The sequence below is a fragment of the Vipera berus genome (assembly GCF_964194415.1).
Source record: "Vipera berus genome assembly, chromosome: 2".
In the NCBI taxonomy this organism is placed as follows: domain Eukaryota; kingdom Metazoa; phylum Chordata; class Lepidosauria; order Squamata; family Viperidae; genus Vipera; species Vipera berus.
Window position 1 is genome coordinate 233,304,598 of NC_138203.1, and position 12,264 is coordinate 233,316,861.

Sequence of the window (12,264 nt, forward strand, 5' to 3'; positions counted from 1 at the left end):
CAAGCCACAACTATATAAAATTGAAGTTTTATTGGGCATTTGTATTAATTTGAGAAATTTTGTTGCTGCCACCATTAAATATTCTTGCTAGATTTAGTTGATTATTTTGATGGCCTCACATGTTCAGTGTGTTAGCTTAAAGGTTAGACATCTCATTTTAGATGTATTTCATGATACATTCTATTTCATGTTTATTCTCATCAAGACATTTGTTTCCAAATTATTTAGTTGGGACTATTCTATTGTTTGGATAATAGATTGCCTTTCATTATTTGTAAGAAAATGTTTGACTTCTGAATTTGATTAGTTCTTCTCTGCTGAAATGAAAGAGATGGTTAAGAAGGTTGAGCTGTTCCCTACTTTTCTTGCTTTTTCAGACAGTCTCGGCCTCCCACAAATCGTACAAGTAGCACTGGATCTTTGGGATCTGATTCGGCATCACTATCTGCACTTTCCTTGGACTCAATTGTTGCACCTGACACACCTATACAATTTGATATCATTTCTCCAGTAAGTGAAGACCAGCCTGGTCAAATAAAAACTCCAGGCCAGTCAGGCAGGTGAGAATTAACAAAAATGAAATACAAGCAAATAAATATTGTAACTCAATATTTAACACCTCTGTTGATACTTAAAACCTATGTAAAATAATCATCATCATGCTTTAACTTTGTTTATGGGTAGTGTCCTCACTTTCATCCAGGATCCTCTCCCCACACAAATTTAACTTATTTTTTATTCCCTTTACCAATTTTAAGAATGATTGTGCCGAAGCAGAGTTTGCTTTTAACTAGAGGTTTCAGCCACACTTCATATTTATTCAGATGTCTAATTAAGAGTGAAAGCTGATTGGCATTACCTGATGTTAAAACTGGTGGGGAAAATTATGTATACAAGGGAATTGGGTGGCATCAGGTTGTCTGTGTTTTATTACATTAATCCCTAGAGGTACTAGGATTTTTATACAGTGGGACAGAAAAGTATTTAGTCAGCCACCAATTGTGCAAGATTTCTAATGAATTAATTCGTACATTCCTCAGTAAAATAAGTATTTGGTCACCTACAAACAAGCAAGATTTCTGGCTCTCACAGACCTGTAACAACTTCTTTAAGAGGCTTCTCTGTCCTCCACTCGTTACCTGTATGAATGGCACCTGGTTGAACTGTTATCAGTATAAAAGACACCAGTCCACAACCTCAAACAGTCACACTCCAAACTCCACTATGGCCAAGACCAAAGAGGTGTTGAAGGACATCAGAAACAAAATTATAGACCTGCACCATGCTGGGAAGACTGAATTTGCAATAGGCAAGCAACTTGGTGTGAAGAAATCAACTGGGAGCAATTATTAGAAAATGGAAGACATACAAGACCACTGATAATCTCCCTCGTTTTGGGGCTCCACGCAAGATCTCACCCTGTGGGGTCAAAATGATCACAAGAACAGTGAGCAAAAATCCCAGAACCACACGGGGGAACCTAGTGAATGACCTGCAGAGAGCTGGGACCAAAGTAACAAAGGCTACCATCAGTAACACACTATGCCGCCAGGGACTCAAATCCTGCAGTGCCAGACGTGTCCCCCTGCTTAAGCCAGTACGTGTCCGGGCCCGTCTGAAGTTTGCTAGAGAGCATTTGGATGATCCAGAACAGGATTGGGAGAATGTCATATGGTCAGATGAAACCAAAGTAGAACTTTTTGGTAAAAACTCAACTCGTCGTGTTTGGAGGAGAAAGAATGCTGAGTTGCATCCAAAGAACACCATAGCTACTGTGAAGCATGGGGGTGGAAACATTATGCTTTGGGGCTGTTTTTCTGCAAAGGGACCAGGACGACTGATCCGTGTAAAGGAAAGAATGAGTGGGGCCATGTATCGTGAGATTTTGAGTGAAAACCTTCCATCAGCAAGGGCATTGAAGATGAAACGTGGCTGGGTCTTTCAGCATGACAATGATCCGAAACACACTGCCCGGGCAACGAAGGAGTGGCTTCGTAAGAAGCATTTCAAGGTCCTGGAGTGGCCTAGCCAGTCTCCAGATCTCAACCCCATAGAAAACCTTTGGAGGGAGTTGAAAGTCCGTGTGGCCCAGCGACAGCCCCAAAACATCACTGCTCTAGAGGAGATCTGCATGGAGGAATGGGCCAAAATACCAGCAACACTGTGCAAACCTTGTAAAGACTTACAGAAAATGTTTGACCTCTGTCATTGCCAACAAAGGGTATATAACAAAGTATTGAGATGAACTTTTGTTATTAACCAAATATTTATTTTCCACCATAATTTGCAAATAAATTCATTAGAAATCCTACAGTGTGATTTCCTGGATTCTTTCCCCCCATTTTGTCTCTCATAGTTGAGGTATACCTATGATGAAAATTACAGGTCTCTCTCATCTTTTTAAGTGGGAGAACTTGGACAATTGGTGGCTGACTAAATACTTTTTTGTCCCACTGTACCTCATTAAAATGAAAAAATTGAAATCTTGCCCAATTAGGAAAATTTTATGTTGCTTTTATTTCTTGTAGCAGACTTATTTTGCCCTGTTGAGCATTCTTCAGGTTTTTTTGTTTTTTAAAAAGTATATTTTCCTTTCCTATTGCTTGCTTGCCTGCCCCAGCAACTTGGGTATTTCCTCTTGGAAACTCAAGAGAAATGTGGCAACCCAGGTGGTGAAGGCATATTCTGATGGCTTTCTTCCTAAGTTAAAAAAGGTGAGTGAAAATTATCTAGGCTTCTAGAGTAATATCTGTTAGGAAGTTAAATTGTCCATTGTCCACAATTCTTTTCATTCCCCTTCTCTATCTCACTGGAGTTTCCATTTTGCATTAGTATATTTTACAATTATCATTTTAGCAATTGAGTATACAATATTTGTTACTCAGTGAAGTAAGAGGGCCCTAAATACTAGTGAATACTTAATTGTAATATTAAGGCAAGTCTTAATATAGTATAGTGAAAAATTTGACTAGAAACTTTCCAAGCCAAAGCAATTATCTCACTCATAACTGTGTGCCTTACAGTCTTACAAGTATATTAAAACTAAGAGTTAGAAGAGGAATAACAAAAGGAATTATTTTCGCTTCTTATACATTCCTTGGTTAGCTTATAAACTCTTAGAACATGTGATTGCTGAATGAAACCATCTACTTGTAGATATGACTGGTTTTTCTTTCAGAACAGAAATTAATTAACCCCTGTTGCTCCTATTGAAAGTTTGCTGTAAGGAGAAATCTAATTCAAAACTAATATCCATAGAAAAACATCAAATTGAAATTGGTGTTTGAGGAAAAATGTACATGACAAAAATCATCTTCAGGCATTTTAAGTATACTCATTTATTCACACATGAATATCTATGCTGGCTGCTCCAAAGATGCCAGGAGGATTACATTAAGAATAAATCAAAGCACAAAAGCTCAACATGAGATGCAGTCAGTAAGATTAATCCCATTTACATAATTCCCTCTGTCCTGAAGGCTTGCCTTGCCTTCAGGAAGGTCAACAGGGAAGGGGCCATTTTTATCTTGGAGGGCAAGCTATTCCAGAATTAGGAGGCATCTAGAATGACGGCTCCCACTCTCAGAGAGAAGACTCAGACCCAGTCCTCCCTCATCCCGCTACTTTTGTACCAAAACTGGGGAAGCAGAGCAAGAAAAGGGCAGGTCTCTTACCTTGGCTTCGTATGCAGAGGGCTTCTCTCACTTCCGGCAGGCCTCATGAAAACTGTGTGCGTTGTCTTCCTGTGGCTCCTAGCAACTACGCACACAAACCAGAGGACGGAAGCAAACGCTTGCAAGAGAAACCGGCATTCAATGGAGCTTGGATCACATGACTCGGCGGAAGTGCCAAGGGGTTCCTTTTCCGCTCCATCACAATGTATTTTGGTATTCAGTCGCCATTTGTTGACGACTGTGAGGGTGGCGCCGGAAGAGTTGCACAAGAAGGAGAATCGTCTTGTGCAAACAATCACTATATCACCAATGTTCCCCCGTGAGCCAGATAAAAAGACACGGTGGGCCGCATCCGGCCCATGGGCTGTAGTTTGAGGACACTTGTTCTAGTGCAACACCATGATTATGTGAAAGATTTTTATTGTGAAAATATCAAACTGAATATATTTTTTAAAAAATACTGTTCTGACCGTTTGGCTTTTAAGGATCATCTTAAGTTCTTCATTTGAAAAATGTTTTGATAAAGCTTTTCTTTGAGCACATACTGGAAGCCTAGAAAATTTTCACAAGTATAATGTAGAATAACAATGTCTCTGCTGAGAGCTAAGCATAGCCATATCCCATCAGTGCTTTCAGAAACTGTATTTGAAATGGTAACTTCACTATACATAAAAAATTTAATATATTATTAATATCCCAACAGTGCTTTCAGAAACTGTATTTGAAATGGTAACTTTATATACATAAAAAATGTAATATATTATTAATATCCCAACAGTGCTTTCAGAAACTGTATTTGAAATGGTAACTTTACTATACATAAAAAATGTAATATATTATTAATATCCCAACAGTGCTTTCAGAAACTGTATTTGAAATGGTAACTTTATATACATAAAAAATTTAATATGTTAACATTAAGGGAGCATGCAGTTTCTGTTAAACCGATTTGTTTTTAATGAATTTCTGTAAGTTTCTAGTTTGTAATACACGATTATATTTTCAAAAGCAGATAAAATTAACTTTCCAAAGAATATTACAGTACGTTATTTTGTAATGAGTGGTTTTACAGTTTTTTCAGTTTTCTGTTAAAATATAGCTCTTTATATAAAATATCTCAAATTATTCTGAAATTATGAAAATTAACAGGTGTCTGTGTGCACTTCTGGGCAACCATTCAGTCTTATTGCTGTTTTTAATATAGCATGCAATTCTGTTAGACATTGATTTGATACCTTTTTTTTGACAGACGTACAAATCCTTTTGGAGAGTCTGGTGGAACCAAATCAGAAACAGAAGGTAGAGAGCAAAACTTAAAAGAAATATTAAATATATAGTGTAGTATTGTATATTGCTGAAGAGAACAGATTGATAATTTTAAATAATATTTTGATAATTTGGCTGGAAGCCTGAGTTGAATGAAATAATTAAAGAAGGTACACAGGAAAACGTTTCTGTATAATAAACAAGGGCACTTGTCCTATGGAATATATATTTTAAATATCTTAGGTTGCTTTCTTCAGATTAAGAGGGAATAATTCTTCTCATTGTTGGTGAGACCGTTAAAAGTCATTGGCGCAGTTTGAAATTGCTCTGCCGGCAGCAAGATCTGACTGCTGGCCCAGTGACCGATTCTATTGCAACTCAGGGCCGTTTCCAAAGGAGGCAGAGGAGGAGAGGTCCTGGGGCTTATGGAGCGAAGGAACTGGATGAGGCTGTTGGCAGGCCCAGAGGAAGAGAGAGAGGCTTTTGCAGGAATTGGTGGTGGTAGTGGCAGCGTGCTCCAGGGGTGAAAAGAAGCAAGACCTCTTTAAGGAAAAGGTGGAAGAGACAGGATCAGAAAAAGAAAAGAAGGCAAGGTTGTCGTGCAGGAATACCAGCTAATTTTAGGGCTAATCCAGATGAAGCTCCATTTCCATCTGTCCTGTTTGCCATCGTTCGCTCCCTAGATACCAAAATGGACGATCTGAAACTTGACCTGGCCACGAACAAGGAGTGTATATCGGAGGTGGTGACCCTTTGAGAGCAGTACGCAATGAAATTTCATTTTGATGTATGCCGATTGGTGTACATTCAAAGTGACAATAAAGTTGTTCTTGTTATTATTATTCTATTTAAATTACCTCTAATGATAGTTCACAAATTTCTTTCTATATTGATTTACATTAATAAATTGTTGCTATATCTTGAGCAAATTTATTCAGTTTTAAATACTGCATTGGATAGGTTTTATAGAATTAAAATAGATATCTGTTTGATTCTTAGTTTCTCCTGTCGCAGAGCTATATTTGAAGTAATGCTAAAAGTGCAAGAAAATACTTCAATGAAAGAACTTTGCAGTAAACTAGGAAAATAAAGATACAACCAAAACTTAACTTATATTATAAAGTAAGCTTAAGAAGAAATGGAAGAAGAACTATCAAGTTTTATTTGTTATGCTTGTTTAATGTAAAAGTCCCTTAAATTATATTGTAGAATCATACATTATCCTTCCCTCACTATCTTGGTCAAACCACGATCTCACAACACTGCTTCCAGTTTAGTTAATTTTAATGTTAATTGAACAAAACAATTCTTCTCAGTCAAACCTAAGGGTAACTAAATATTGTGATAGAACTAGCAGAGCTTCTATACATTGCATTTTTAAAGAAATAAATTATAAAAGACTTTAGGAAGCGTGTTTTCTGTGTCATGGCCCCCACTCTCTGGAGCACCATTGCTCCAGAGATATGGATGTTGCCCTCTTAGGCCTAATATATTTTACTGGATATTGACATACGATATATATTTGGTGTGTGTGTGTGTGTGTGTGTGTGTGTGTGTGTGTGTATACATAAAAATAAAATATTTCATAAGGCCAAAGCTAAAGCTTTACTCAAACTATATATTTATTATGCTCTTGCTCTAGATTCTATCCTTCATCAGTTATTTATTATAAGATTCCTTGGATCTATGGAAGTGAAATCAGATGAAAGTCCTGATGTTGTTTATGAAACAATGCGTCAAATATTAGCAGCTCGAGCTATACATAACATTTTCAGAATGACAGAATCACATTTGTTAGTTACGTGCGATTGTTTAAAGTAAGTATATTCTTTTTCTAAAGGAAAGGATTGTCAAATACTTAATACATTTTGGCCTTTTTAAAATATCCATACATTTCTGAAATTATCCTTTGTAGGTTAATTGATCCACAAACACAAGTTACAAGACTCCGGGTAAGTTGTTAAAATAAAAGTTCTTAACCATCAAAAACCCAGTTACTGTTCAGTTTCATCCAAGTTTATTTTCTATTTATTGTTTTGGACAGAAAATTATAAGTTATCCATTTCCCCAAACCGTATTTCAGTTATCCTGAAACTACACATTATGAAAGTGGGTGGTCTAGCCATACGCTTCTACTTGTAAATTAGAAAAAAAATATGCAAGGAATTTGTGCTAATAGTTATAAAAGCCTAACTTAATTTGTAAGTTTTTGAGAATGCACTAGCATAAGAGTTGATGGAGCATAGTGAGTAGAAAGTCTGTGCTGAGAAGTCAGTAGGGCGAGTTAGAATGACTTTATTCTGAAACACAAATATGAATTATTTTGGCTTTTACTTTAATAATCCAAAAGTATCTTTCTGTAATTTCATTTACCTGTTATTCAATGACAATTTTTCCCTCTCTGGACAGTTTCCTTTGCCAAATATAGTTCTGTATGCCACACACCAGGAGAACAAGCGTCTCTTTGGATTTGTGCTTCATACTTCAACAGGAAGAGCAGATGGTAGACCAACTTCAGTTTGCTACATATTTGAATCAAATAATGAAGGGGAAAAGGTACGTGCTTCAGTTAACATTCTTGCATTTTAAATTATCCCAAAGCTGTAAAAACTAGGGATATAAAAATCATTTAAGAAGAACATTCCCCCTCCCCCTAAGCAGATGATTTTATATAAACATGCAGGTGGAGTCAGCAGGAAGCAACTTGCAAAGAACCTCTGGAGTTCTTGGTGCTCTCTACTTATTTGCTTGCAGATATTTCATTACCCAACTAGGTAATATCATCAGTGTCAATTGCCTAGTTGGGTAATAAAATGTCTTCTCACAACCAGGGAGCACCAAGAACTCCCCAGTTTTTTTTTGACCAATTTGTTCATCCTTTGTAATTATTTATTTATTTATTTATTTATTGAATTTATATACCGCCCTATTCCCGAAGGACTCAGGGCGGTTCACAGGGCAAGTTAAAAACAATACAAAAAGAGAGAATAAAATACAATTAAACTAATACAAGCCCACAAAATTAAGATAACATTAAAATTGGAATTTAAAATTAATTTAATTTAATTTAATTTTAATTTTAATTTAATTTAATTTAATATAATTTAAAATCCCTCAGTCCAGGCCAGACAATTCAAACTACCAGGTTTTTAAGTCCTGGCAAAACGAGCGAAGGTCGGGGGCAGTCCGAAGTTCCATCGGCAGTTCGTTCCAAAGGGCGGGCACACCCACAGAGAACGCCCTCCCCCTGGGAATCACCCGCCGGCAATCTCTAACCGGCGGAACCCTAAGGAGGCCCTCCCTGTGGGTGCGCACAGGACAATGGGAAGCTGATTCTGGCAGCAGGTGCTCCCTAAGGTAATCCGGACCCATGCCATTTAGGGCTTTATAGGTCATCACCAGCACCTTGAATCTCACCCGGAGGGCAACTGGAAGCCAATGCAGCTCGCGGAGAAGAGGTGTTACATGAGAGTATTGGGGAAACTCCCATTACTACTCGCACAGCTGCATTCTACACCAGCTGAAGCCTCCGAGTGGTCCTCAAGGGCAGCCCCATGTAGAGAGCATTGCAGTAGTCTAACCGGGAGGTCACGAGCGCATGAGTGACTGTGCGTAGGGCATCTCGGTCTAGATAGGGCTGCAACTGGCGCACCAGGCGAACCTGGGCAAAAGCCCCCCTGGTCACGGCTCCTATATGATCTTCCAAACTGAGCCGTGAATCCAGGAGGATGCCCAAGTTACGAGCCCTATCGACGGGGGGGGGCGACACCTCACCCCCCATCATTAAAGATGGAGAAGAATGGTTCACTCGAGATGCCAGTATGCACAGCCACTCAGTCTTGGCAGGATTGAGTCAGAGCCTGTTTCTCCCCATCCAAACCCGAACTGCCTCCAGGCAACGGGACATCACATTGAGGGCATCACTGAGTTGGTTCGGGGTGGAAAGAAAAAGTTGGGTATCATCAGCGTACTGATGATACCCCACCCCGAAACCACGAATGATCTCACCCAGCGGCTTCATATAGATGTTGAACAGGAGGGGAGAGAGGACCGACCCCTGAGGAACTCCACAAACGAGAAGCCTCAGGGTGGACCTCTGCCCTCCCGTCAACACCGACTGCGAACGGCCCAGGAGGTAGGAAGAGAACCACCGTAAAACAGTGCCCCCCACTCCCAACCCCCTGAGACGTCGCAGCAGGATACCATGGTCGATGATATCAAAAGCCGCTGAGAGATCTAATAGGACTAGGACAGAGGAGCAACCCCTGTCCTGAGCCCGCCAGATATCATTCATCAGCGCGGCCAATGCAGTCTCCGTGCTGTACCCGGGCCTGAAGCCCGATTGGTACGGGTCAAGATAATCAGTTTCCTCCAGGAACAGAGGAAGCTGATGTGCTACCACACTGTCAACAACCTTCGCCAAAAAGCAAAGGTTGGAGACCGGACGATAGTTATTCAGAATAGCTGGATCCAGGGCAGGCTTCTTGAGAAGGGGTCTCACCACTGCCTCCTTCAAGGCGGCAGGGAAGATACCCTCATTCAAAGAAGCAGATATCACTGCCTGGAACCAGCCTTGTGTCTCCTCCCGAGCTGAATAAACCAGCCAGGAGGGGCACGGGTCCAATAAACAGGTGGTAGAGCTCAGCCTCCCCATAATCCTGTCCACCTCGGGAGTCACAGGATCAAACTCAGTCCAGATAATACTACTCTCAAGACCACTCGATTCCTCCCCATCAGACTCTGCCCAGTCAGAGTCCAAACCAGTCCGAATCTGAGCGATTTTGTCCGCCAGATGCTGGCTGAACTCCTCGCCCCGCCCCTGTAAGGGTTCCTCCCTCACCTCCTGATTAAGGAGAGAACGAGTTACCCTAAACAGGGCGGCTGGGCGATTATCTGTGGACATTATGAGGGCAGCGAAGTAATTACACTTCGCCGTCCTCATCGCTGCGAGATAAGACCTAGTAAAATATCTTAGTCGCAATCGGTCAGATTCAGACTGGCTGGATCTCCAACAGCTCTCCAGACTCCGTCTCCGATGCTTCATCTCCCAGAGCTCCACAGAAAACCATGGAGCCCATCGGGATCTGCGCCGGGTCAGGGGTTGCAAGGGTACAACACAGTCAAGTGCCTTGGTGGCGGCCCTCTCTCAAGCCTCCACCAAGGCATTGGCCGGGCTGTGAGTGAGGGAGATAGGTATAGACCCAAGCGTTGTCTGGAACCGTTCTGGATCCATTAGGCGCCTGGGGCGAAACCACCTGGTCGGCTCCGCAGCCCAGCAGTGAGGGGTAGCGTATCAGAAGACCAGCCGTAGGAGATGATGATCAGACCATGACGGGACAATATTTGGTGATCCCCCTCCCAGATCATCAAACCACTGCCCAGATAGGAAAACCAGGTCGAGAGTGTGACCCCCTCCATGGGTCGGACCCTGAATTATCTGGGTCAGGTCCATGGCCGTCATGAACTCCTGAGCTAACTCTGACGACCCGCCCAGGGATGGAAGGTTGAAATCACCCAGAACAATAGGTCTGGGAAGTTCAACCACCAGCCCTGAAAGGGTGTCGAGAAGCCCGGGCAGGGCCGTTGCAACACAGCTGGGCACCAGGTATGTCAGCAACAAGCCCAACTGAGCCCCAGAGCCATAACTCAGGAGGAGTGACTCACTCCCGCCAATCTGTACGACAGTGGTCTCCCGTGGGTATAAGGTCTCCTGTATAACCACCGCCACACCCCCGCCCCTGCCCTGAGCCCGCGGCCGGTGCAGCACACAGAAACCTGGAGGGCAGAGCTCAGTCAGAGGGACGCCTCCCTCTGAGCCCAACCAGGTTTCCATAATGCATGCCAGATCCGTGCGTTCCTCCTCGATCAAGTCTCGGACGAGGGGAGCTTTGTTCACCACGGATCTGGTGTTAAAATACAGCAGCCTAAGCTCAGGGGCCCGATCTTCCTCACCCCTGGATAAACGGGTATCAACCGGAGGGTTGGAGCACGCCACCACTTGGAGACAGTGGGGGCGTGATCCCAGATGTTGATATGGCCCTCCATGCAGCTGCCTGCTACCATTCCCAATTGTCATGGGGATTTGAAACCCCACCCCACAGCCGGGAGAACCAAAGGTCCCCAAGCCCGTCTCGCCAGGAACCGTCTCCGGCCTGGACTGACAGCCGGGTGATAAAATACCCTTATCCCTCACACCCCTATCATTCACCCCCCTCCCTAACCCCCTAAAACAACCGGCTAAAAAACATAGTAGGGGCTTTTTAATCCGATTCAGCCAACAGCCCCTATCTATGCCCAACAACTCTCAGGGTCCCAACAATTGGGACCATCTCAAGGGATGGTCTCAATTGTGTTCCATCTCAAGGGAGATGGAACACAAGGCGATAGGTCGTGCCCAGGAGGCAGGAACTCTCCTGAGGGCATATAAGTCCACATTAGAATAATGTAAACGAACCATATACCAAGATGTCCGCATTGGGCTATTATAAGCAGCTAGATGATGTACAGTTAAACCTTTAGTTTAGCAGACTTGAGATTCCACACACCAAATTTCCCTCGTTCACAGTTCACCTTTATTGCCTGTGGAAGTTCCTCTGGCTCCATGATCAGTTCTGATGATACTCGGCCTCTGGTGACTCTCGGCTACAGCTTGTATTCAGTGTGCAGATACACTGTACCTGTAATTGTCAGAATCACCTTTAATGGCAGTTCTAATGTTTGTAAAATTCATTTTCTGTTTCATGGATCTTTGGTTCCTTCCGCAAGTAGTTAAATTGAGGATTTACTGTCCTTGAACATGAACACATTTTTTTTAGTGTATATAATAGTATCTATTTGTTTCTTCATTTAGATTTGTGATTCTGTGGGACTTGCAAAACAGATTGCATTGCATGCTGAATTGGTAAGAATTTAACTCGGAACAAAATGTAGAGGTAGTTTATATATAGATATCAAATGAGTATATAGTTCAGTATCGCTTGCAGTATCTCCTGACATCTGCCCAAATTGATGAAATTTCAGTGTCCAACCTCAAATCCAGTTCAGCTTTGGAATAACAAAAAAAAAACTGTTTTGGTTTTTAGACTAATTATTTAATTATTGTTGATGCCCCACCATCTCTCTCTCTCAAAAAAAGGGTGTGATGATATTAAGTACTTGGAAATGTTGTTAATCTCTCTGTTGACAATCAGCAAAATGAAAAAACTAAGCATCCACTACAAAACTCTCTCACCCAATAACTATTCTCACAAATAATCAACCAGTGCCTGGCAAGTCACAAGCAGTTCCAATCCAGGGGTGCCAAAGAGATGTTGATAAGCAAATA

At 41.7% G+C, this 12,264-nt stretch overlaps 1 protein-coding gene across 2 annotated transcripts in view; it reads left to right on the forward strand.

The window, feature by feature from the left end:
- The window catches only part of APPL1 (adaptor protein, phosphotyrosine interacting with PH domain and leucine zipper 1), a 46,820-nt gene that overhangs the window by 28,503 nt on the left and 6,053 nt on the right, over positions 1–12,264 (forward strand). For both annotated transcript variants that reach the window (XM_081318080.1, XM_081318081.1), the window contains 6 exons: positions 378–560; positions 4,924–4,973; positions 6,583–6,757; positions 6,856–6,892; positions 7,350–7,496; positions 11,791–11,841. In XM_081318080.1, coding sequence (XP_081174206.1) covers positions 378–560; positions 4,924–4,973; positions 6,583–6,757; positions 6,856–6,892; positions 7,350–7,496; positions 11,791–11,841 — 643 coding nt within the window. The remainder of the gene's footprint in view (positions 1–377; positions 561–4,923; positions 4,974–6,582; positions 6,758–6,855; positions 6,893–7,349; positions 7,497–11,790; positions 11,842–12,264) is intronic.